Source organism: Panulirus ornatus, chromosome 11 (assembly GCF_036320965.1).
Source record: "Panulirus ornatus isolate Po-2019 chromosome 11, ASM3632096v1, whole genome shotgun sequence".
Lineage (NCBI taxonomy): Eukaryota > Metazoa > Arthropoda > Malacostraca > Decapoda > Palinuridae > Panulirus > Panulirus ornatus.
The window spans coordinates 1046975-1074446 of NC_092234.1; the positions used below are offsets into that span (position 1 = coordinate 1046975).

Genomic DNA, 27472 nt, shown 5'->3' on the forward strand with positions numbered 1-27472 from the left:
TATTAAGAAAAATATGGTGTGGAGGAAAAGTTGTTAGAAGCAGTGAAAGTTTTTATCGAGGATGTAAGGCCAGTGTACCTGTAAGGAAAGAGAAAGGGATTGTGTTCTCAGTGATGTAGGTTTGCGGCAGGGATGTGTGATGTCTCCATGGTTGTTAATTTGTTTATTGGGATTGGGGTTGTTAGGGAGGTCAATGCAAGAGTTTTTTTTGGAAAGAGGGCAAGTATGAAGTCCCTTGGGGATGAGAGAGCTTGGGAAGTGAGTCATTGTTGTTCGCTGATGATACAGCGCTGGTGGCTGTTCATTGAGGATACCGCAAGAAAGCGGGTGACTGAGTTTGGAAAAAGGGTGTGGGGAAGAAGAAGTTAAGAGTAAATGAGGAATAAGAGCAAGGTTTTTAGGTACCTGTAGGGTTGATGGTCCAGAAGTCATTGGGAGGTGATTATGAATGGAGAAAAACTGGAGAGGATAGTAAAGTTTTTAGATATCGGGGAGTGGATCTGGCCAGCGGCAGGGAAACCAGACACGGAAGTGGATCATCGTGGGGGAGGGGGCGAAAATCCTGGGGCCTTGAAAAATGTGGTGGAAGTCTAGAACATTCTTCTCGAAGACAAAAGATGGGTATGTTTGAATGAATAGTGGTTCCCAACAATGTTTGTATATGGTTGCGAGGCGTGGGCTATGGAAAACGAGTAGTGCGCAGGAGGAAAGGATGTGCCTGGAAATGAGATGTTGAGGACAATTTGTGGGTTGAGGTTTTTGATCGAGTAAGTAACGAAAGGTAAGAGAGATGTGGGGAAAATAAAAAGAGCGTGGTTGAGAAGCAGAAGAGGGTTTTTGAAATGGTTTGGGCCCATGGAGGGGATGAGTGAGGAAAGAATGACCAAGGGAAGGATAAAATGGTCGGGGGTGGAGGGAACGAGGGAAGGGGAGAAAACCAAATTTGGGAGGTGGAAAGATGGGGAAAAAAATTTTTGTGTGATCGGGGCCTGAAAAATCAGGAGGTGAAAGGGGGAAAGGATGATGAATTGGAGCGATGGTATAAACCCGGGGTTGACGTCTGCAGGGTTTGAACAAGGCTTTGGAAGCGTCTGGGTAAAACCATGGAAAGCTGTGTAGGTATGTATATTTGCTGTGGGGACGTATGTATACATGTGTATGGGGGGAGTTGGCCATTTCTTATCGTCTGTTTCCTTGCGCTAACCCCCCAAACGCGGGAGACAGGGGACAAAGTATAAACAAAAATATAAAAAAAATATTTTTTTTATTTTTTTTTAGAACTTCTCGCTGTCTCCCGCGTTTGCGAGGTAGCGCAAGGAAACAGACGAAAGAAATGGCCCAACCCCCCCCCCCATACACATGTACATACACACGTCCACACACGCAAATATACATACCTACACAGCTTTCCATGGTTTACCCCAGACGCTTCACATGCCTTGATTCAATCCACTGACAGCACGTCAACCCCTGTATACCACATGACTCCAATTCACTCTATTCCTTGCCCTCCTTTCACCCTCCTGCATGTTCAGGCCCCGATCACACAAAATCTTTTTCACTCCATCTTTCCACCTCCAATTTGGTCTCCCTCTTCTCCTCGTTCCCTCCACCTCCGACACATATATCCTCTTGGTCAATCTCTCCTCACTCATTCTCTCCATGTGCCCAAACCATTTCAAAACACCCTCTTCTGCTCTCTCAACCACGCTCTTTTTATTTCCACACATCTCTCTTACCCTTACGTTACTTACTCGATCAAACCACCTCACACCACACATTGTCCTCAAACATCTCATTTCCAGCACATCCATCCTCCTGCGCACATCTCTATCCATAGCCCACGCCTCGCAACCATACAACATTGTTGGAACCACTATTCCCTCAAACATACCCATTTTTGCTTTCCGAGATAATGTTCTCGACTTCCACACATTTTTCAAGGCTCCCAAAATTTTCGCCCCCTCCCCCACCCTATGATCCTCTTCCGCTTCCATGGTTCCATCCGCTGACAGATCCACTCCCAGATATCTAAAACACTTCACTTCCTCCAGTTTTTCTCCATTCAAACTCACCTCCCAATTGACTTGACCCTCACCCCTACTGTACCTAATAACCTTGCTCTTATTCACATTTACTCTCAACTTTCTTCTTCCACACACTTTACCAAACTCAGTCACCAGCTTCTGCAGTTTCTCACATGAATCAGCCACCAGCGCTGTATCATCAGCGAACAACAACTGACTCACTTCCCAAGCTCTCTCATCCCCAACAGACTTCATACTTGCCCCTCTTTCCAGGACTCTTGCATTTACCTCCCTTACAACCCCATCCATAAACAAATTAAACAACCATGGAGACATCACACACCCCTGCCGCAAACCTACATTCACTGAGAACCAATCACTTTCCTCTCTTCCTACACGTACACATGCCTTACATCCTCGATAAAAACTTTTCACTGCTTCTAACAACTTGCCTCCCACACCATATATTCTTAATACCTTCCACAGAGCATCTCTATCAACTCTATCATATGCCTTCTCCAGATCCATAAATGCTACATACAAATCCATTTGCTTTTCTAAGTATTTCTCACATACATTCTTCAAAGCAAACACCTGATCCACACATCCTCTACCACTTCTGAAACCGCACTGCTCTTCCCCAATCTGATGCTCTGTACATGCCTTCACCCTCTCAATCAATACCCTCCCATATAATTTACCAGGAATACTCAACAAACTTATACCTCTGTAATTTGAGCACTCACTCTTATCCCCTTTGCCTTTGTACAATGGCACTATGCACCGCATTCCGCCAATCCTCAGGCACCTCACCATAGTCATACATACATTAAATAACCTTACAACCAGTCAACAATACAGTCACCCCCTTTCTTATAAATTCCACTGCAATACCATCCAACCTGCGCCTTGCCGCTTTCATCTCCGCAAAGCTTTTACTACCTCTTCTCTGTTTTACCAAATCATATTTCCCTAACCCTCTCACTTTGCACACCACCTCGACCAAAACACCCTATATCTGCCACTCTGTCCATCAGACACATTCAACAAACCTTCAAAATACACTTCCATCACCTCTCTCACATCACCGCTACGTGGGTTATCACCTCCCCATTTACGCCCTCACTGAAGTTCCCATTTGCTCCCTTGTCTTACGCACCCAAATTTACCTCCTTCCAGAACATCTTTTTTTCCCTAAAATTTACTGATAGTCTCTCACCCCAACTCTCATTTTGCCCTTTTTTTCACCTCGTTTCCTTCTCTTGACCCCCGTCTCTTTTTTATACTTCTCCACCAATTGCATTTTTCCCTCAAAATCGTCAAAGCCTCTCTCTTCTCTTTCACAAATACTCTTACTTCTTCATCCCACCACTCACTACCCTTTCAAAAACAGCCCACCCCCACTCTTCTCATGCCCAAGCATCTTTTGCGCAACCCACATGATTCCCTAATACTCCCATTCCTCCCCCCCCCTTATTCCATTGTTCTCCCCCTTTTATATATAAAATATAAATATTTTATATATATATATATATATTATATATATATATATATATATATAAATATATATTTTGTTAGATAAATTTTCTTTCTTATAATTAGTGATTTTTTGAAGCAAGGAGGTAAAAATACAAGGGACTGGGCCTTTGGGGGGAATTGTAGGGGTGCCTTCTTTGGAAAATTTAAAAAAAGAAGGGGGTTTAAGCCCCCCATTTTAAAAATTTAAAAGTTTTTTTTTCGAGGATGAAAGGGCTTTGGGACGTGTAGGAAGAAGGAAAGTGATTGGTTCTCATGAGGGAGGTTTGCGCGGGGTTGTGATGTTCTAATGTTGGTTAAATTTTTTTATGGAGGGTTGTTAGGGAGGTGAATGCAAGATTTTTTGAAAGGGGGGGCAAGTGAATCTTTGGGAATGAGGAGTTTGGGGAAATGGAGTCAGTTGTGTCGCGGATGATAAGCGCTGGGGGCTGATTCATGTGAGAAACGGAGAAGCTGGTGACTGAGTTTGGTAAAGTGTGTGAAAGAAAAAAGTTAAGAGAAAAGTAATTTAAGAGAGGTATTAGGTAAAATATTTTTTGAGGGTCAAAAAAATTTTGGGAGTGATTTTGGGAATGGAGAAAAACGGGAGAGTAAAGTGTTTAATATTGGGAGTGGATCGGCAGCGGATGAACTGGAACGGAAGTGGACCATAGGTGGGGGAGGGGCGAAAATCTGGAGCCTTGAAAGAATGTGTGGAAGTCGAGACTATCTCGGAAAGCAAAAATGGGATGTTTAAAGGGAATAGTGTTCCAACAATTTTTGTATGGTTGCGAGGCTGGGCTAGGGATAGAGTGGTCGCGGAGGTTGAGTTCTGGAAATGAGATGTTTAGCAATGTGTGGTGTGAGGGTTTTGATCGAGTAAGTACTAGGGTAAAGAGATGTGTGGAAATAAAAAGAGCTGTTGGAGAGCAGAAGAGGTTTTGAAATGTTTGGGCACATGGAGAGAATGAGTGAGAAAGGGTTGACCAAGAGGAAAATATGTGTGGATGGGGGGGAACGAGGAAAGAGGGAGACCAAATTGGAGGTGGGAAAAATGGAGTGAAAAAGATTTTGTGTGATGGGGCCTGAACATGCCGGAGGTGAAAGGAGGAAGGAATAGAGTGAATTGGGGCCCATGTGGGAAAAAACCCGGGGGTTTACGCTGTCGTGGATTGAATCGGGCATGTGAACGTCTGGGGTAACCTTTGGGAAAACTGTGTGTTTTGTATATTTGCGGTGTGGACGTAGTATAAAACATGTTATGGGGTGGGTTGGGCCATTTTCTTCGTCTGTTTCCTTGCCCTACCTCCAAACCGAGACAGCGACAAAACAAAAAAAAAAAAAAAATAATATATATATATATATATAGACACAGCTTAAGTGGTAATTGAGGAAATGCCGGAGAGGAGGAAGTTAAGGTCCACATTTTCTTGAAATCATTGGAGTGAGGGTGAGGGGTGGGAGATAATGGAAGGTGATTAGGGCGTGAAAAAAGCAAGGGGGGGGGAGTAAGGGTCTCAATAATGAGGTGCGAGGAGTCAGTAGGGTGGGTTAGTGGAGTAAGGGTGGCAGTGAGGATTGGACAAGGGCAGTGTCTATCGGAGGAGAGAACTTGGCTAAGTAGACATATGTGGTTTGATGGTTAATGAGTCACATAGTAGAGTTTAGGCTTGGTGTAATTTTATACCTTCATGGACTGCTTAATGGGCTGTCTAGGTGATGGTATAGAATTGTTGGTGGTGCGAGGGTGGGCTATAGGGGTCTGTGTTGTGGAGTAACGGGTGTGGAGGTTGGGCGGGCCAAGAGTGTGGAGAGGAGTTTAATGTGTTCAGGTGAGAGTATAATGGTGAGTATGAATACTGGTGGTTCGTTGGGTGATGGTACTCGGCTGTAATGGAGTTGTTTGGTGAAACTGGTGAGAGATGAGTGGTGGATGTTGTAGTCAGCATGGATAGTGTGAGATCGGGGGGGTGTGAGAGGAGGGTGTGAGTTGGTGTGGATAGGGATGGGAGAGTAGGTTGGTGTTGTGTAAGGTATTAGAAAGGTAGAGCGGTGTGGGTGTGTAGAGGGGAGGATAGAGTGCAGAGAGAGAAGTGGTTTGATATAGTATGTGAGAATGTGTTGGTGTGTGACGATATGGAGAGAATGAGAGGGTAATGAGGTGTAAAGTTGACACGCAAGAGAGATTAGTGAGGATTGCGGGGGGAGGTGGGTGTTAGTTGGGAACGAGATCGGAGGTAATCGAGGAGGAGGTACGCGGAAATTTGAGGAGAGTGAGATGGAGAGGTGGAAGAGTGAGGGGTAGTGGTGGAAAAAAGTGTGTTGGTGTTGGTTGGAGGGATCGGTGGGCCTGGAGGAACATTGGGCGCGGGAGTGTGGGTGTGGGTGAGGGATATAAGTGAGGTGAAGGTGGGGGGAGTGGGCAAGGGGAATGGAGTGTGAGGTGGTGAAGTTGGAGTGGGCTGATGATGTATGGTATCTATGTTAGAGATTATGTGGCTTTGAGTTTTTAAAGTTGGTATAGAAGGGTAACATTCACGTTGGTTAGTTGCTAAGTTAGTTCTGAATTGAGGGAGTTGAGAGTAGTGAGAAAGATCATAGATGTCGAATGGAGGTTATGTGCGTTTCTGTTGTGATATAGGTTTGTGATTTTGCGCCTTTTGTGGTTGTTATGGTTCATGATGTGAGGTGTATCAATGAGGGGTGAGATTTTGAATGATGTTATTGATAGAGGGGAGAGCATGTATGGTGTGTTATTACGGAGATTTATAATAGTGTAGGTACATTGTTGTAAGATGGGATGGGTAGGGTAAGGATTTGATGAGTGAGTGCCTCTGACGGAATTCTTATGGTATCTTCTGGTAATCTGAGTGTGTTAGTTATGTATTGTACCGTGGGTTTTGGTTTCGCTGAATGTTTGGTAAGTCGTGTTGGGGATGGATCTCTATGAGTCTAAGGCTGCGGGATTAGGTAGGATCAGCGTAGACGGAATACATGTGATGAAAAGTTGATTAGGGGTGTTTTGGGTGACATACACAAAGATAGTATAATATAATGTGTTTATGTATATGTAGAGATATCTATATACGTTAGAATAAAGAATTTTAGAGTTGTTACATAGTACATAATAGGTAGTAATACAGTATTTTTATATTATGTATTTTTACATTTTGGATTCTTTTTAAGGATCTAGAATAACATGTTCACTCATTTCATCTATAAATTAAATGCGATTTCGAGAGCACATTGATAGATAGTGTTTTTTGGGTTTAGTATATTCCTCGGGAGGCTTTATTTGAATCGTAGGGTAGATACAGGTATTGGTAACAAGGACGGCCTGATCGTGAAGGAGAATCACCCGTGACCTGGCCCCAATGCTACTCTATTCGCTTCTTTTTGAGGAAAAGAATCATTAAAAAATAAAATAAATAAAAGGTAGAGAGGGAGGGAAGGATTTCCATTCCTCTCCACATCTCCCTCCCTAGGGATGTATCGCCTATCAGTCTTACGACACTTGCAGGAATACGAGTGAAAGTGTAAAGATGTCTAAGAATTTCCCAGCCTTGATACTCCCGAAGAGTAAATAAAATTATTATGATATATTGAGTTAATATATATTGCAGTATTATTCTATTTGGCGAGAAGAACGTAGTGGAAAATGTAAATTTGTGGACAATTGACTGCTTGTAGTGGGAGCTAGGAGAGAGCTTAGGAAATGTGAGCAGCGTGCTTCATTCTTAGATGTTGTTATAAGCGCTGTTTGTTGGAGTAGTTGACAGGCACAGGAGGGTGGAGCGGAGAGTTCATTAGAAACATGAGACGAGAAGCGGGTGAAAGCATTGAGAAGATTCAGTATATTGAGTACATAGCGGATATGGCGGAAGGAAGAATATAATACAGTCTACACACCTCCTGGCGCATAAGATACAAGAGCAAAAGATTAGTAGATTTGATTGCACAGCGCTAGAGTGAAGTTGTAGAAGGTATATCGATTAAGCTAAATCTTAATGCGAGTCTATTAAGTAGTGTAGTAGAGAAGATGAGTAACAGAAACAAGTGCGAGGTACGGTAATAGGGAGAGGCTGTTTAGTGCATGATCGCTAGGGTAGAAGATTTGGATCAGGCACGCTGGCGATTTTGCGAGCAAGACCAAGAGAGAAAGCTGCGACATTAGTGAGAGATCAGAGTGGTGGGGGCGTAGTTAGTAGGTAGCGAAAACTTCTGAGCGGGAAGTCCCTTGATAGAAATCCGATGTGGAAGCGTTATGGAACAAATGAGACACTCTCGGAAAGCATAAAGTGAGGTAATGTTTGAAGAGATGGAGAAGGAGAGTAAGATGGATTGCGCATACCAGTGTTGAGAGAAGTATAGGTGTGGCTAGAGTCGTTAGGTCGATCAGTGAAATCGAATGTAAGAGTGTGCGCGACGCAGGAATCAGAGATAGTCGGGTAATTTGAGAGAATGAGTCTGTTTTTGAAAGACAATGCGCATATAGGAGAGAGCGTTGAAGAATGGAGTAAGATTGTTAATAAGAGTCGATACATGGCAGTATCGAATCGCGAAGTGTTTTAATCGGTTAAGGTCTTCGGAACGAAGAATATTCAATTAATTGATAAAAAGTAGCGATACTCGGTATAAAGCAGAAAAAGGGGATTGAGTATATGTTTTTGAGAGTGGGCTTTGAGGGTGTCTACAGAGAGCAGAATAATAAGGTAGAGTAGTAGTACTGAATAAAAGAGTGTACACCAGGCAACGATGAAAGGTGAGGATGAGGGTATTGCGAGTGAAGGAGGAGTGAGTGCAACGGTCATAGAAAAGTGGTGTGTGGAGTAGTACACCGAATATCTTGGAAAGGGGGGAAGAGATTGGATGAGAGCGAATATAAAATCAGGAGTTATTGTGGTGTAAGTGTTGGGAGGCCTGAACATGGTCGAGTAGGGTGAAAGGAGGCAAGGAATAGAGTAATTGGACTTTGGGTATACCGTTGAACGTCGTCAGTGGATTGAATCAAGGCATGTGAAGCGTCTGGGGTAAACCATGGAAAGCTGTGTAGGTATCTATATTTGCGTGTGTGGACGTATGTATATACATGTGTATGGGGGGGGTTGGGCCATTTCTTTCGTTGGGCCATTTCCTTGCGGTACCTCGCAAACGCGGGAGACAGCGACAAAGTATAAAGTATAAAGTAATATATATACGTTGTTTATGGATAGGGTTGTTAGGGAGGTGAATGCAAGAGTTTTGGAAAGAGGGGCAAGGATGCAGTCTGTTGTGGATGAGAGAGCTTGGGAAGTGAGTCAGTTGTTGTTCGCTGATGATACAGCGCTGGTGGCTGATTCATGTGAGAAACTGCAGAAGCTGGTGACTGAGTTTGGTAAAGTGTGTGAAAGAAGAAAGTTAAGAGTAGTTTGGTAAAGTGTGTGAAAGAAGAAAGTTAAGAGTAAATGTGAATAAGAGCAAGGTTATTAGGTACAGTAGGGTTGAGTTTCAAGTCAATTGGGAGGTAAGTTTGAATGGAGAAAAACTGGAGGAAGTAAAGTGTTTTAGATATCTGGGAGTGGATCTGGCAGCGAATGGAACCATGGAAGCGGAAGTGAATCATAGGGTGGGGGAGGGGGCGAAAATCCTGGGAGCCTTGAAGAATGTGTGGAAGTCGAGAACATTATTTCGGAAAGCAAAAATGGCTATGTTTGAAGGAATAGTGGTTCGTTCCAACAATGTTGTATGGTTGTGAGGCGTGGGCTATGGATAGAGTTGTGCGGAGGAGGATGGATGTGCTGGAAATGACATGTTTGAGGACAATATGTGGTGTGAGGTGGTTTGATCGAGTAAGTAATGTAAGGGTAAGAGAGATGTGTGGAAATAAAAAGAGCGTGGTTGAGAGAGCAGAAGAGGGTGTTTTGAAATGGTTTGGGCACATGGAGAGAATGAGTGAGGAAAGATTGACCAAGAGGATATATGTGTCAGAGGTGGAGGGAACGAGGAGAAGTAGGAGACCAAATTGGAGGTGGAAGAATGGAGTGAAAAAGATTTTGAGTGATCGGGGCCTGAACATGCAGGAGGGTGAAAGGCAGGCAAGGAATAGAGTGAATTGGAACGATGTGGTATACTGGGTTCGACGTGCTGTCAATGGATTGAACCAGGGCATGTGAAGCATCTGGGGTAAACCATGGAAAGTTCTGTGGGGCCTGGATGTGGAAAGGGAGCTGTGGTTTAGGTGCATTATTACATGACAGCTGGAGACTGAGTGTGAAGGAATGTGGCCTTTGTTGTCTTTTCCTAGCGCTACCTCGCACACATGAGGGGAGAGGGGGATGTTATTCCATGTGTGGAGTGGCGATGGGAATAAATAAAGGCAGACAGTATGAATTATGTACATGTGTATATATGTATATGCCTGTGTGTGTATATATGTGTACATTGAGATATATAGGTATGTATATTTGCGTGTGTGGACGTGTATGTATATACATGTGTATGGGGGTGGGTTGGGCCATTTCTTTCGTCTGTTTCCTTGTGCTACCTCGCAAACGCGGGAGACAGCGAGAAAGAACAAAAAAAAAAAAAAAAAGGGGTTCTAAAATAGGTGGTATAGTAATTTCACAAAGGTTTAATGTGCTAGATTATGGTAATATAAAGCCATCAATGGAAAGTGAAAAATTTAAGATGTAGGGAGAGAGAGAGAAATAGAAAACACAAATTTTTAGGAAATTGAGTGTATATATGATAAACTGAAACAGGTTACTTCTGCCCTGTAGAAATCCTTTCCAAATCTGAGTTTATAGGGGCACTTGTGCTTAGAGATATATTAAAGATTAAAAGATGAAAGAACACTTGAAAGATGTCTGGGAATACAGTTTTGTTTTGTCATCAAACTGATGCATATTGTTAATGAGTGGAATCTGATGTTCAAACATTTAAACATTTAAGTATCATGAGATTTATATAATCGTGCTTTACTACTGGCTTTTTGTTAGTTTATCATTTTAATTGGTTTTGCTTGAATGATCACCTTCCCCTTACCCAAGTATAACTTGCTGTCTTATGCTGGCATGTAGTAGTGACAAGAACATCAAACAGAGAAATATAGTAATGAAGATTGAATTGTTTTCTGGTTGCTGATTCTCTTCATAGCTGAGGAAGGGATGACTTCCACATTATAAGCTTTTCATTCTTACTTTTTCAAAACTCCTAAGCCTGTTGCATTGGAGGGTCATTTGGCTGGTTTGGTAGTCCCCACATGCCATATTAAGGGGGAAGTGGAAGTTTTTCAAGTACAGTTGAAAAAAATTTCTTATTTCTTTACCATTTGAAATGTGTTTTTTGTGCCTAGAGTAGGCTCATGGTCTCATTTTTTGCATTTTCTTTGCATTCATTATCGACTGAAAGACATGTTTTAGCAGAAAAAAGTCCCTCATCCTGAGAAAATGTTTTTCTCAGGAATGTGGTGATTGGTGTGTCAGCATTCAAACGTTCGGGTATGGAACGAGCACAAAGAAGAAAATCTTCACTTTCCTTGGATGTAGTCGACAAGTGCCTAACAGGTTAGAGTTTTACTGAGTATACACTTTTGTAGTTTAAGAATAATTATCTTAACACTCTTACATTCTCATGCTGCAACTGCAATTTTACTACTTAGTCCCAGTGATGCAATTTACATCATTTGCTTTGAAAATTCATTAAAAGTTAGTTTTGAGTTGTTATATGCATCACAAGTTTCAGTAGCACTCCATACATATGGGAAGAAAAAATTCAAATGCTATGCAGCACCTCACTGTTAAGAACAGTAAAGCTACTGGTTAGTTTGTATATTTATATTTTATATTTGTGTATTTATTTATTATACTTCACTACCTCCTCCTGCATTAGCAAGGTAGTGCAATGAAACAGACGAAGAATGGCCAAACCCACCCACATACACATGCATATACAGAAACACCCTCACACGCACTTATACATACATATACATTTCAACGTATACATTCATATACATGCATAGACATATACATTATGCACATGTACATATCCGTACTTGCTGCCTTCATCCATTCATGTCGCCACCCTGCCACACACGAAATAGCACACACACACACACACACACACACACACACACACACACACACCCTCCAGCAAGGCAGCACCAGGAACAGACAAAAAAGGCCACATTCATTCGCATTGTCTCTAGCTGTCATGAAATGCACTGAAACCACAGCTCCCTTTCCACATCCAGGCCCCACAGACCTTTCCATGTTTTGCCCCAGATGCTTCACATGCCCTGGTTCAATATGTTGACAGCACGTCAACTGACCCATGTATACCACATCATTCCAGTTCACTCTATTCCTTGCACGACTATCATCCTCCAGTATATTCAGGCCCCAGTCACTCAAAATCTTTTTAACACTATCCTTCCACCTCCAGTTTGGTCTCCCGCTTCTCCTTTCCTCCATCTCTGACACATATATCCTCTTTGCCAATCTTTCTTCACTCATTCTCTCCATGTGTTCAAACCATTTCAACACACCCTCTACTGCTCTCTCAACCACACTCTTTTTAATACCACACATCTCTCTTACCCTTTCATTACTTACTCGATCAAACCAGCTTACACCACATATTGTCCTCAAACATTTCATTTCCAACACATCCACCCTCCTCCGCACAACCCTATCTATAGTCCATGCCTTGCAACTTTATAAGATTCTTGGAACTACCATTCCATCAAACATCCCCATTTTTGCTCTCCGAGATAATGTTCTCACCTTCTACACATTCCTCAACACTCCCAGAACCTTCGCTCCCACCCCCACCTGTGACTCATTTTCACTTCCATGGTTCCATTCGCTGCAAAGTCCACTCCCAGATATCTAAAACACTTCACTTCCTTCGGTTTTTCTCCATTCAAATATACCTCCCAATTTACTTGTCCCTCAACTCTACTGAACCTAATAACCTTGCTCTTATTCATGTTTACTCTCAACTTTCCTCTTTCACACACTGTACCAGACTCAGTCACCAGCTTCTGCAGATTCTCACCCGAATCAGCCACCAGCACTGTATCATCAGCAAATAACGTGACTCATTTCCCAAGCCCTCTCATCCAGAACATACTGCATACTTGCCCCTCTCCCCAAAACTCTTGCCTTCACCTCCCTAACCACCCCATTCATAAACAAATTGATCAACTTTGAAGACATTACACACCCCTGCCACAAACCAACATTCACTGGGAACCGACCACTCTCCTCTCTTCCTACTCATACACATGCCTTACATCCTTGATAAAAACTTTTCACTGCTTCTAGCAACTTACCTCCCACACCATATACTCTCAAAACCTTCCACAGAGCATCTCTGTCCACCCTATCATATGCCTTCTCCAGATCCATAAATGCTGCATACAAATCCATCTGTTTTTCTAAGTATTTCTCACCTACATTCTTCAAAGCAAACACCTGATCCACACATCCTCTACCACTTCTGAAACCACTCTGCTCTTCCCCAGTCTGATGCTCTGTACATGCCTTTACCCTCCCAATCAACACCCCCTCATATAATTTCCTAGGAATACTCAACAAACTTATCAACTGCCTCTCTTGGCATTGTTAACAAAACCATCTTGTGGACTCACTTTGATTTAACAGCTGATTTGTTTGTTGTTCATTGATATTTCTAGCCTCCATTTTAGTGTTTTTCTACCCAATGCCTTTAAAGAAGGTGCTTCTGCAAAAAAGTACCACAGAAAAATTTTTTTCCCTCTTTTGCTGCTTTTGCTAAGACTTACTTCATCTACCATTAATACTGACTGATATGTGGATGTTTTGATAGAGCTTGTATTGTTTGGATAATGTCATCTGTCTGCCTTAAGAAACTTCTAATTGATTAAGATTAGCAAAAGAGGATATATTGTTGCTTAAGAAATGCTCCTACCTTTGTTTAACAGTACCTCTGTATAAATATTATGTGATTTTGAATATGCTGCTGTCAGATGAGGATCACCCTGGATGGGAGTTACATATTATTAGGTGCTGTTCTTTCTTTAGTTTTCATTCTTCTTAATGAGGGTGTGTCTTAAGGTCCTGGTAAGTCTTTATTGGCTTTGAAGAAACATCCACTTATTTTCCTTTCCTTCCTCACTACCTTCCTATCATTCTTAGATGCCAACAGTCTGCAGATGAATGTGGGTGAAGGATCACTTGGCTGTAGTTCACCTCATTGCCATGACATCATGGGCCTGGGCAGGTTGTGTAAGTTGTTGAGTCTTGTGAACAAATGCTAGTGGCTTCCTCTGTCTCATACTTGTTTAGGGCGAATCCTCTTGGATGTGCCACATTTTTGGAATTAAATGATGTTTTAACCTACTACCAAGCAAGTGATTTTTCAGTTGCTTATAGGGCTGTACCTACAGTAGAGAAATTGTTTTTATATTTTAAAACCCACTATTGTAGTAATCCCATTGTCAGTTTTCATGCTTGGGATAAACTGGAGCAGAAAGGTATTCTGTTATAGTGTAAATATTGTGGCCCCTTGCAAGATTGTTTGAGAGTACTTACATCACCTCACTTTTTGTCACATTTCTACAACCTGTCCTATAGCTCAGTTGTGTTCTTTTTACTTCTTTTATGTATACATTTTGGCTACTCTGTAACTATTGTGTATTTCCATATCAGTATGCCACATCAGCACTTGACTCCCCTACTCTTTCAAGCTGTTCTGTTACTCCTGTCACTCCACCTTTGATCTTCACTCTCTACTCATTAACTACGTACCCTTACCTCTTAATAGAAAGTTTTTCTCAAATATTAGTACTACCATTGGTATCCCACAAACCCATGCCTACACTTTTGTATTGAATAAAGTTCTCACTGATGTTTCTTAAAAACTGGAATGGTAAGTTTATAAATACTTTAGTTTCTTCTATAAACAGGATGATGTTTTAAGAATATATACCCACTTTCATATGTTAAAACTAATTCATACCTTCCCTTTTGCAGATGCTGATAGTGCCTCACGAGTGTCCCTTGAGAGTGGCACATCTTTGGACTCACACCCTCCTGCACCCCATGCCAAGACAGACACTCTCAGTTCAGGTAACAATTTCAAGAATGCAGAAAAATATTTAAACAGAATTTGTTTCTCATTCCTTTATGTGGGATCTCATTGGTGCCTCTCAATTTTTTCTTATTGCAATGATTTTTTCCTCATTTGTATCACCTCCTGCACACAGCTCATTCATTATGCATAAACACGCATGCTCACGACCTTAGATCTCTTCCGTTGATATTCTAACATATGTGATGACATCATTTATTAAGACGTTTTCCCTGCATGTTGTAGAATGTGACTTAGTAATGCGGGAGCAGGAATTCAGTTTCTAAAAGATGGAACATTGGGACCCAGACGAGGAGTGCTCAGCCACCTTGAAATTCGCACCAGGTATGGGTTGTCTGAATGTGATTGGATGTAACCAAGATGGGAAGAAATGAGAAATAGGTGGTATGTTTGAGGAAAGGAACCTGATTTTTTTACATCTGAATGAAACAAAGCTCAAGGATAATGGGAAAGGAAGGGGCACTGCTCCTGCTGAAGTGGTAGTTGTGGGAATATGAGAGACAGTGTAAGGAAGTTTCAGACTGAAATGGGTAAAAATTAAAGTGGCTTATGAAAGATGTGTGATTATTATTAGTGTTTATGCACTTGACCACACTAAGGATGATGGTGATGAGAGGCTGTGTTCTTGGAGCAACTGGGTGATTGTGTCACAGTTTTGATGCAAGAGATGGGTTATTTGTGATAGGTAAATGAAATGAGAAATTGAATAATGTGGCAGTAGAGGGTAAAATTTTGGGACATGGGGTATTCAGTGATATTATTAAAAATGATGAACAGCTTTTGAAGTTGTGTGTTGAAAAAGGACTGGTGATTAGTAATGCCATGTTTAAAGATGAACATCAATAAGTATATGTGGGTGAATTGGAAAGATGGGTATTATTTGATTACATATTGATTGATAGGCTTGCAAAAGAGAGACCCATGGATATGAATGTGCTGAGAGGGGCAGCTGATGGGATGTATAATCCTTACATGATGGAGGCAAAGTTGAAGATTTGTAATTTTTGGAAAAGATGAGATAGTATGGTTAGGCAGAGGACGGTCAGTGTATGTGAGCTTTATAAAGACAATAGTGTTAAGAAATACCATGAGAGGTTGAGCGTATAGGGCAAAAAGTGAGAGTAAAGAAAGCTAGGTTGAGAAATAGGAGATATTTAAGGAAGAATTGCTGGCACATGCAAGAGAAGTGTGTGACATGCAGAAGGTGAAAGGATGGGGCAGATGAGAAAGTGGAATGAGTGGTGGGATAGTGAAGTAAGATTGCTTGTGAAAGAGAGATACATGGGCATTATTTACAAGAAAGGAGTGTGAATAATTAGATGTACAAGAGAAAATGGTGGGAGGTCAAGAGGAAGGTTCAGTCATCTGTTCTTGTCACCACCTTGCTCACACAGGAAAGGGCAAGAATGTATGAATTTTTCTTTTCTTTTCATACTTGATTGCCGTTTCTCGTGTCAGCAAGATGGTGCCAGGAAACAGACAAAGAAAGATACATCCACTCACATACACATATATTTACATATATCCACATACATGTTATTTATTTATTTATTTATTTTTTTTTTGCTTTGTCGCTGTCTCCCGCATTTGCGAGGTAGCACAAGGAAACAGATGAAAGAAATGGCCCAACCCACCCCCATACACAATGTATATACATACACGTCCACACATGCAAATATACATACCTATACATCTCAATGTACACATATATATACACACACAGACACATACATTTATACCCATGCACACAATTCACACTGTCTGCCTTTATTCATTCCTATCGCCACCTCGCCACACATGGAATACCATCCCCCTCCCCCCTCATGTGTGCGACGTAGCACTAGGAAAAGAAAACAAAGGCCCCATTCGTTCACACTCAGTCTCTAGCTGTCATGCAATAATGCCCAAAACCACAGCTCCCTTTCCACATCCAGGCCCCACACAACTTTCCATGGTTTACCCCAGACGCTTCACATGCCCTGATTCAGTCCACTGACCGCACGTCAACCCTGGTATACCACATCGATCCAATTCACTCTATTCCTTGCCCTCCTTTCACCCTCCTGCATGTTCAGGCCCCAATCACACAAAATCTTTTTCACTCCATCTTTCCACCTCCAATGTGGTCTCCCACTTCTCCTCGTTCCCTCCACCTCCGACACATATATCCTCTTGGTCAATCTTTCCTCACTCATTCTCTCCATGTGCCCACACCATTTCAAAACACCCTCTTCTGCTCTCTCAACCACGCTCTTTTTATTTCCACACATCTCTCTTACCCTTACGTTACTTACTCGATCAAACCACCTCACACCACACATTGTCCTCAAACATCTCATTTCCAGCACATCCACCCTCCTGCACACAACTCTATCCATAGCCCACGCCTCGCAACCATACAACATTGTTGGAACCACTATTCCTTCAAACATACCCATTTTTGCTTTCCGAGATAATGTTCTCAACTTCCACACATTCTTCAAGGCTCCTAAGATTTTCGCCCCCTCCCCCACCCTATGATTCACTTCCGCTTTCATAGTTCCATCCGCTGCCAGATCCACTCCCAGATATCTAAAACACTTTACTTCCTCCAGTTTTTCTCCATTCAAACTTACCTCCCAATTGACTTGACCCTCAACCCTACTGTACCTAATAACCTTGCTCTTATTCACATTTACTCTTAACTTTCTTCTTTCACACTCTTTACCAAACTCAGTCACAAGCTTCTGCTGTTTCTCACATGAATCAGCCACCAGCACTGTATCATCAGCGAACAACAACTGACTCACTTCCCAAGCTCTCTCATCCCCAACAGACTTCATACTTGCCCCTCTTTCCAAAACTCTTGCATTCACCTCCCTAACAACCCCATCCATAAACAAATTAAACAACCGGAGACATCACACACCCCTGCCACAAACCTACATTCACTGAGAACCAATCATTTTCCTCTCTTCCTACACGTACACATGCCTTACATCCTCGATAAAAACTTTTCACTGCTTCTAACAACTTGCCTCCCACACCATATATTCTTAATACCTTCCACAGAGCATCTCTATCAACTGTATCATATTCCTTGTCCAGATCCATAAATGCTACTTACAAATCCATTTGCTTTTCTAAGTATTTCTCACATACATTCTTCAAAGCAAACACCTGATCCACACATCCTCTACCACTTCTGAAACCACACTGCTCTTCCTCAATCTGATGCTCTGTACATGCCTTCACCCTCTCAATCAATACCCTCCCATATACTTTACCAGGAATACATGTATATATATTTTTATTATTGTTATTATATGTAATTGCTGTTTCCTGCATCAGCGAGGTAGTGCCAGGAAAAAGACGAAGAATTGCCCATCCACTCATATGCACATATATATACATAAATGCCTATATACGCACATATACATACAGATACATTTATTTATATATTATTTATTATACTTTGTCGCTGTCTCCCGCGTTAGCAAGGTAGCGCAAGGAAACAGACGAAAGAATGGCCCAACCCACCCACATACACATGTATGTACATAAACGCCCACACATGCACATATACATACCTATACATTTCAACGTATACATACATGTACATACACAGACATATATACACTTGCACATACATATTCATACATGCTGCCTTCATCCATTCCCACCGCCACCCCGCCACGCATGAAAATGACACCCCCCTCCCCCCACATGTAAGCAAGGTAGTGCTAGGAAAGGACAACAAAGGCCATATTTGTCCACAATCAAACTCTAGCTGTCATGTGTAATGCACTGAAACCACAGCTCCCTCTCCACATCCAGGCCTCACAAAACTTTCCATGTGTGTTAATGAAAAGGGTGTGGTTGAGAGAGCAGAAGAGGGTGTTTTGAAATGGTTTGGTCACATGGAGAGAATGAGAGAGGAGAGATTGTCTAAGAGGATATATGTGTCAGAGGTGGAGGGAATGAGAAGTGGGAGACCAAATTGGAGGTGGAAAGATGGAGTGAAAAAGATTTTGAGTGATTGGGGCCTGAACATGCAGGAGGGGGAAAGGTGTGCAAGGAATAGAGTGAATTGGAACGATGTGGTATGCCGGGGTCGACGTGCTGTCAATGGATTGAACCAGGGCATGTGAAGCGTCTGGGGTAAACCATGGAAAGTTCTGTGGGGCCTGGGAGATGCATAAAAGAAAGAAGCAAGAGGTCAAGAGAAAGGTGCAAGAGGTGAAAAAGAGGGCAAATGAGAGTTGGGGTGAGAGAGTATTATCAAATTTTATGGAGAAGAAAAAGATATTTTGGCAGGAGGTAAATAAAGTGCTTAAGACAAGAGAACAAATGGGAACATCGTTGAAAGGAGCAAATGAGGAGGAAATAACAAGTAGTGGTGAAGTGAGAGGCAGGTGGAAAGAGTATTTTGAAGGTTTGTTGAATGTGTTTGATGATAGAGTGGCAGATATAGGGTGTTTTGGTCGAGGCAGTGTGTGAAGTGAGAGGGTCAGGGAGAAGGATTTGGTAAACAGAGAAGAGGTAGTGAAAGCTTTGCAGAAGATGAAAACCAGCAAGGCAGCAGGTTTGGATGGTATTGTTGTGGAATTTATTAAAAAAGGGGGTGACTGTGTTGTTGAAGGGTTGGTGAGGACATTCAGTATATGTATGTTTCATGGTGAAGTGCCTGAGGATTGGTGGAATGCATGTATAGTGCCATTGTACAAAGGCAAACAGGATATAGGTGAGTTTTCAAATTACAGAGGTATAAGTTTGCTGAATATTCTTGGGAAATTATATGGGAGGGTATTGATTGAGAGGGTGAAGGCATGTACAGAACATCAGATTGGGGAAACAGTGACAAAGTATAATAATGATAATAATAATGTGTGGATCAGGTATTTGCTTTGAAGAATGTATGTGAGAAATACTTAGAAAAGCAGATGGAATTGTATGTAGCACTTAAGGATCTGGAGAAGGCATATGATAGAGTTGATAGAGATGCTCTGTGGAAAGTATTAAGAGTATATAGTGTGAGAGGTAAATTGCTAGAAGCAGTGAAAAGCTTTTATTGAAGATGTAAGGCATGCGTATGAGTAGGAAGAGAGGAAAGTGATTGGTTCCCAGTGAATATCGCCTTGCGGCAGGGGTGCGTGGTGTCTCCATGGTTTAGTTTGTTTATGGATGGAGTTGTTAGGAAGTTGAATGCAAGAGATTTGGAGAGAGGGGCAAGTATTCAGTCTGTTGTGGATTAGAGGGCTTAGGAAGTGAGTCAGTTGTTGTTTGCTGATGATACAGCACTGGTGGCTGATTCTGGTGAGAAGCTGCTTAAGTTGGTGACTGAGTTTGGTAAAGTGTATGAAAGAAGAAAGCTGAGAGTAAATGTGAATAAGAGCAAGGTTATTAGGTTCAGTAGAGTTGAGGAACAAGTAAATTGGGAGATAACTTTGAATGGGGAAAAACTGGAGGAAGTGAAGTGTTTTATATATCTGGGAGTGGATTTGGCAGTGGATGGAACCATGGAAGTGGAAGTGACTCACAGGGTGGGGGAGGGGGCAAAGGTTCTGGGAGCATTGAAGAATGTGTGGAAGGCAAGAACATTATCTCGGACAGCAAAAATGGATATGTTTGAAGGAATTGTTTCCAACAATGTTATCTGTTCGTGAGGCATGGGTTATAGATTGAGTTGTGCAGAGGAGGGTAGATGTGTTGGAAATGAGATCTTTGAGGACAATATGTGGTGTGAGGTGGTTTGATCGAGTAAGTAATAAAAGGGTAAGAGAGATGTGTTAATGAAAAGAGTGTGGTTGAGAGAGCAGAAGAGGGTGTATTGAAATGGTTTGGTCACATGGAAAGAATGAGAGGAAAGGTTGACAAAGAGGATATATATGTCTGAGGTGGAGGGAATGAGGAGAAGTGGGAGACCAAATTGGAGGTGGAAGGATGGTATACTAGGGTGGGCCTGCTGTCAATGGATTGAACCAGGGCATGTGAAGTGTCTGGGGTAAACCATGAAAAGTTTTGTGGGGCTTGGATGTGGAAAGGGAGTTGTGGTTTCGGTGCATTACACATGACAGCTAGAGTCTGAGTGTGGATGAATGTGGCCTTTGTTGTCCTTTCCTAGCGCTACCTTGCTTACATGTGGGGGGAGGGGGGTGTCATTTCATGTTTGGCAGGGTGATAGCGGGAATGGATGATGGCAGCATGTATGAATATGTGCATGTGTATATATGTATATGTCTGTGTATGTATATGTATGTATATGTTGAAATGTATAGGTATGTATATCTGCATGTGTGGGCGTATATGTATATACATGTGTATGCTGGTGGGTTGGGCCATTCTTTCGTCTGTTTCCTTGCGCTACCTCGCTAACACGGGAGACAGCAACAAAGTATGATAAGTAGATAAGTATATATACACATGTACATGAATACTTTCTTGCCTTCAGCCATTCGTGGTGCCATCCCACCGCACAGGAAACAGCATTACTACCCTCTGCTTCAGCATTGTAGCACCAGAAACACAGAGAAAAGGCCACTTTCATTCACACTAAATCCCTAGCTATCATGTGTAATGCACGGAGACCAAAGTTCCCTATCCACTTATCTGACATCTTTACACCTTTAGATATCACAAAAATATGATTATTTTTTCCTCTTGTTTTTTCTTTGTAATTCCATGAAATCTCATTATGTTCTGTGATGGGTAAACAAATTAAGCCTTGAAAATAAATCATAAGCCTTTTATATCTAATATTTTGAGGTCATTGCTTTACAAGGTGTGACATTGTAAGCTGCATGTAGGGAACAGAAGGGAACTTTGCCAATTTGCTTCATATATCCTTCACAAAACGTTCTTGTAAATTAGTGCTCATGTTTATACTACCATGACCCTGTCAGAAGAATAAGGGAATAAAGTCAGCATCAAATTCTCTTGTTAGAGAACTGTACAGTATGATAAAATTTAAGAAATAGTTTTGCCTGTCTTGCTTTTACTACATCATAACTCAGCCTTCAGCTTTGCGGTTTATTGAAGATCAAAATTTTAGCAATGGTCAGATCTTTCTGTAAAACCATTTATCTCATCAGAAATGAAGGAATACCATCAAAATGTTCCCCCTGGACATCCCTAGAACACCATATTTATGATAACTTCTTGTTGCAGACCCTGGGTATTGCTCTGTTAGTGAGACGAGCGAAAGTGTCAGCTCTCCTGGTGCACCTCCCACAGCTGGTAAGGACAAGCCAGTACTTGTTTAAGTATTAATCCATGACACTAATAATTTGGGGAAAATATAATATACATTGATTTATTTCTCCTATTTTTGAGTAGCTTAATGCCATATTTTGGCTTAACTAACATAGGTAGTGCTTAACAAAATAATTTCATGTCTTGCACATTTTATACTTTGTGCACCAGAAGCTGGCACAACTGATCATCTTTATCCTTGTTTGTTACAACTACTGATCAGAGGTATAAAAAGAATATAGCAGAAGATTTGTAGATAGGAAAAAGGAAGTAGAAAGGTTAAGGAAGATTTGTAGATGGGAAGGAAGAAACAAGGTCTCATTTGATGAAAATTTGAATAGAGACATGATAGGATCTTTATCAAGGTAATATATGCAATATATGACATATGTAATATATGTCTTGGGAGTAAAGTCAGGGGTTAGTGAGAGGACAAGAGCAAGGGAAGGAGTAGCAGTACTCCTCAAACAGGAGTTGTGGGAGTACGTGATAGAATGTAAGAAAGTAAATTCTCGATTAATATGGGTAAAACTGAAAGTTGATGGAGAGAGATGGGTGATTATTGGTGCATATGCACCTGGGCATGAGAAGAAAGATCATGAGAGGCAAGTGTTTTGGGAGCAGCTGAATGAGTGTGTTAGTGGTTTTGATGCACGAGACCGGGTTATAGTGATGGGTGATTTGAATGCAAAGGTGAGTAATGTGGCAGTTGAGGGAATAATTGGTATACATGGGGTGTTCAGTGTTGTAAATGGAAATGGTGAAGAGCTTGTAGATTTATGTACTGAAAAAGGACTGATGATTGGGAATACCTGGTTTAAAAAGCGAGATATACATAAGTATACTTATGTAAGTAGGAGAGATGGCCAGAGAGCGTTATTGGATTACGTGTTAATTGACAGGCGCGCGAAAGAGAGACTTTTGGATGTTAATGTGCTGAGAGGTGCAACTGGAGGGATGTCTGAAAATTATCTTGTGGAGGCTAAGGTGAAGATTTGTATGGGTTTTCAGAAAAAAAGAGTGAATGTTGGGGTGAAGAGGGTGGTGAGAGTAAGTGAGCTTGGGAAGGAGACTTGTGTGAGGAAGTACCAGGAGAGACTGAGTACAGAATGGAAAAAGGTGAGAACAATGGAAGTAAGGGGAGTGGGGGAGGAATGGGATGTATTTAGGGAATCAGTGATGGATTGCGCAAAAGATGCTTGTGGCATGAGAAGAGTGGGAGGTGGGTTGATTAGAAAGGGTAGTGAGTGGTGGGATGAAGAAGTAAGAGTATTAGTGAAAGAGAAAAGAGAGGCATTTGGACGGTTTTTGCAGGGAAAAAATGCAGTTGAGTGGGAGACGTATAAAAGAAAGAGACAGGAGGTCAAGAGAAAGGTGCAAGAGGTGAAAAAAAGGGCAAATGAGAGTTGGGGTGAGAGAGTATCATTAAATTTTAGGGAGAATAAAAAGATGTTCTGGAAGGAGGTAAATAAAGTGCGTAAGACAAGGGAGCAAATGGGAACTTCAGTGAAGGGCGCAAATGGGGAGGTGATAACAAGTAGTGGTGATGTGAGAAGGAGATGGAGTGAGTATTTTGAAGGTTTGTTGAATGTGTTTGATGATAGAGTGGCAGATATAGGGTGTTTTGGTCGAGGTGGTGTGCAAAGTGAGAGGGTTAGGGAAAATGATTTGGTAAACAGAGAAGAGGTAGTAAAAGCTTTGCGGAATATGAAAGCCGGCAAGGCAGCAGGTTTGGATGGTATTGCAGTGGAATTTATTAAAAAAGGGGGTGACTGTATTGTTGACTGGTTGGTAAGGTTATTTAATGTATGTATGACTCATGGTGAGGTGCCTGAGGATTGGCGGAATGCGTGCATAGTGCCATTGTACAAAGGCAAAGGGGATAAGAGTGAGTGCTCAAATTACAGAGGTATAAGTTTGTTGAGTATTCCTGGTAAATTATATGGGAAGGTATTGATTGAGAGGGTGAAGGCATGTACAGAGCATCAGATTGGGGAAGAGCAGTGTGGTTTCAGAAGTGGTAGAGGATGTGTGGATCAGGTGTTTGCTTTGAAGAATGTATGTGAGAAATACTTAGAAAAGCAAATGGATTTGTATGTAGCATTTATGGATCTGGAGAAGGCATATGATAGAGTTGATAGAGATGCTCTGTGGAAGGTATTAAGAATATATGGTGTGGGAGGCAAGTTGTTAGAAGCAGTGAAAAGTTTTTATCGAGGATGTAAGGCATGTGTATGTGTAGGAAGAGAGGAAAGTGATTGGTTCTCAGTGAATGTAGGTTTGCGGCAGGGGTGTGTGATGTCTCCATGGTTGTTTAATTTGTTTATGGATGGGGTTGTTAGGGAGGTAAATGCAAGAGTTTTGGAAAGAGGGGCAAGTATGAAGTCTGTTGGGGATGAGAGAGCTTGGGAAGTGAGTCAGTTGTTGTTCGCTGATGATACAGCGCTGGTGGCTGATTCATGTGAGAAACTGCAGAAGCTGGTGACTGAGTTTGGTAAAGTGTGTGAAAGAAGAAAGTTAAGAGTAAATGTGAATAAGAGCAAGGTTATTAGGTACAGTAGGGTTGAGGGTCAAGTCAATTGGGAGGTGAGTTTGCATGGAGAAAAACTGGAGGAAGTGAAGTGTTTTAGATATCTGGGAGTGGATCTGGCAGCGGATGGAACTATGGAAGCGGAAGTGGATCATAGGGTGGGGGAGGGGGCGAAAATTCTGGGAGCCTTGAAGAATGTGTGGAAGTCGAGAACATTATCTCGGAAAGCAAAAATGGGTATGTTTGAAGGAATAGTGGTTCCAACAACGTTGTATGGTTGCGAGGTGTGGGCTATGGATAGAGTTGTGCGCAGGAGGATGGATGTGCTGGAAATGAGATGATTGAGGGCAATGTGTGGTGTGAGGTGGTTTGATCGAGTAAGTAACGTAAGGGTAAGAGAGATGTGTGGAAATAAAAAGAGCGTGGTTGAGAGAGCAGAAGAGGGTGTTTTGAAATGGTTTGGGCACATGGAGAGAATGAGTGAGGAAAGATTGACCAAGAGGATATATGTGTCGGAGGTGGAGGGAACGAGGAGAAGAGGGAGACCAAATTGGAGGTGGAAAGATGGAGTGAAAAAGATTTTGTGTGATCGGGGCCTGAACATGCAGGAGGGTGAAAGGAGGGCAAGGAATAGAGTGAATTGGAGCGATGTGGTATACCGGGGTCGACGTGCTGTCAGTGGATTGAATCGGGGCATATGAAGCGTCTGGGGTAAACCATGGAAAGCTGTGTAGGTATTTATATTTGCGTGTGTGGACGTATGTATATACATGTGTAAGGGGGTGGGTTGGGCCATTTCTTTCTTCTGTTTCCTTGCGCTACCTCGCAGACGCAGGAGACAGCGACAAAGCAAAAAAAAAAAAAAAAAATCAAATTTATTTCTGATTGTCCTAATTGTTTTGGCTTTTTCTTTCATGTAGAGTGGCATATGCAGAATCTTCCCCAAATATTTTGGGTGCTTGCATCCTCCATACCTTCAAGTTAACTGATTAAAAAGAAAAAGGAATTGATAAGTAGCAGTTGGTAGGCAGCTACTGCCTAGGGAGGTATATTACTGGTACTACTTGCCTTGGTATTGGGAGGGTTACTGATGGCTGTGTAGTGTGCCTGCACTTCACTAGCTGTCAAATTGCACTTCTTGACCCAGGTAGCTGACTTTTTATTCTGCTTCATCCACACATGTGCTGCTGGCATTCTGTCTACAAATATACCCTCTTTTTGTCACACACAGCACTGGAGAACACTTAAATCACACAACTCAGTCTTCATTACCATAGATTTTCCTGTCATAAGTGCTGTGCGTTAGCCCTGCCTTTTGGCAAAATGGTAGGACATTAGATAGAAATAGTAGGTAGGAACATTTAGATGGGACCGTTAACTGGAAGTTGTAGTTTGGAACATTAAGTAGACACTTAAGGTAGGAGTCTCAGAGTACTCTGTGCCAGAGTTGCCCTATGCCAGTGGTCTATTAAGGGTGAAGTGCTTAAAGCAAAGAAGCTGTACTGGAGTTCACCAGTTATGGAGATTTTTTGCCATGGCCAACCCCTTAAGGAAGTTTCTTAAGGACACAGGCATTAGAGATATAGATAGATAGAAGAACATATAAAATCATTGAAAGCCATTTGTTATAGAAGCTGCTTAAAGAATCTAGCGTATCTTTCTCTCCAGGTCCAGTGCTTATGTGCTTGTGTATTTTTGCCTGCTGTAAGAAATAAGTAGGTCTTTGTCTGTAAAAATATCATGTCATATATTTGCGTAGGCAATAGCTAAAGGATTCAGGGGACATAGCGATGGCATTACCCCATCTGCTTATATCTACAAAGTAATGAGTTTTATGTTATCACACATAACATTTTATTATATCCTTGGATGAGTCAGGTTGGGGGTCAGCTGACATTATTAAAGTATATGAACACTGACAAGCATGCAATAGATAGGCTATTCGATGTGAAAATGCTTTGAAGGGCAGCAGTAAGATCATTTGATCGTTGCTTTTTGGAAACAAGTATAAAAGTTTGTGGTGGAAGTCTAGGATGAGAGGGAATGACTTATATGCGAAGGTAATAGTGAAAGTGAGTGAATTTGGTTAAGGGGCCTGTGTGCAGATTTCAAGAGGGATTGAGAGAAGATTGGCATATGATGAAAGAAAGTGAAATTAGAGGAGTGGAAGGTTTTTAACGAAGCAGTTTGTAGAAGTGTAGCTGAAGTGTGTGACATGCTTAAGGTAGGATATGGGATTATGAAGAAAGGTAGTGAGTGATGGAAACAGAGAGGATGGAGCTGTATGAACAGTTACTGTAAGGGAATGTTTAGCATTGGGAGGAAAGCAAGAGAAAGTGCCAGGTGTTCAAGAGAAGAACATGGGAGCTGAAAAAGAGAGCAGGTGCAAGATGGATTGAGAGAGTATTGATGAACCAAAGAGAGAATAAGAAAACATTTTTATCCCTGGGGATAGGGGAGAAAGAATACTTCCCACGCATTCCTCACATGTCGTAGAAGGCGACTAAAGGGGACGGGAGCGGGGGGCCAGAAACCCTTCCCTATTTGTATTTTAACTTTCTAAAAGGGGAAACAGAAGAAGGAGTCACGCGGGGAGTGCTCATCCTCCTCGAAGGCTCTGATTGGGGTGTCTAAATGTGCGTGGATGTAACCAAGATGAGAAAAAAGGAGAGACAGGTAGTATGTTTGAGGAAAGGAACCTGGATGTTTTGGCTCTGAGTGAAACGAAGCTCAAGGGTAAAGTGGAAGAGTGGTTTGGGAATGTCATGGGAGTAAAGTCAGGGGTTAGCGAGAGGACAAGATCAAGGGAAGGAGTAGCACTACTCCTGAAACAGGAGTTGTGGGGGTATGTGATAGAGTGTAAGAAAGTAAATTCTAGATTGATGTAGGTAAAACTGAAAGTTGATGAAGAGAGATGGGTGATTATTGGTTTATATGCACCTGGGCATGAGAAGAAAGATCATGAGAGGCAAGTGTTTTGGGAGCAGCTGAATGAGTGTGTTAGTGGTTTTGATGCACAAGACCGGGTTATAGAATAGTGATGGGTGATTTGAATGCA

General features: G+C 41.9%; 1 protein-coding gene across 6 annotated transcripts in view; it reads left to right on the plus strand.

The window, feature by feature from the left end:
• The window catches only part of Crag (DENN domain-containing protein Crag), a 346089-nt gene that overhangs the window by 143681 nt on the left and 174936 nt on the right, over positions 1 to 27472 (plus strand). For all 6 annotated transcript variants that reach the window (XM_071666294.1, XM_071666290.1, XM_071666288.1 and 3 more), the window contains 3 exons: positions 10983 to 11086; positions 14537 to 14632; positions 21801 to 21869. In XM_071666294.1, coding sequence (XP_071522395.1) covers positions 10983 to 11086; positions 14537 to 14632; positions 21801 to 21869 — 269 coding nt within the window. The remainder of the gene's footprint in view (positions 1 to 10982; positions 11087 to 14536; positions 14633 to 21800; positions 21870 to 27472) is intronic.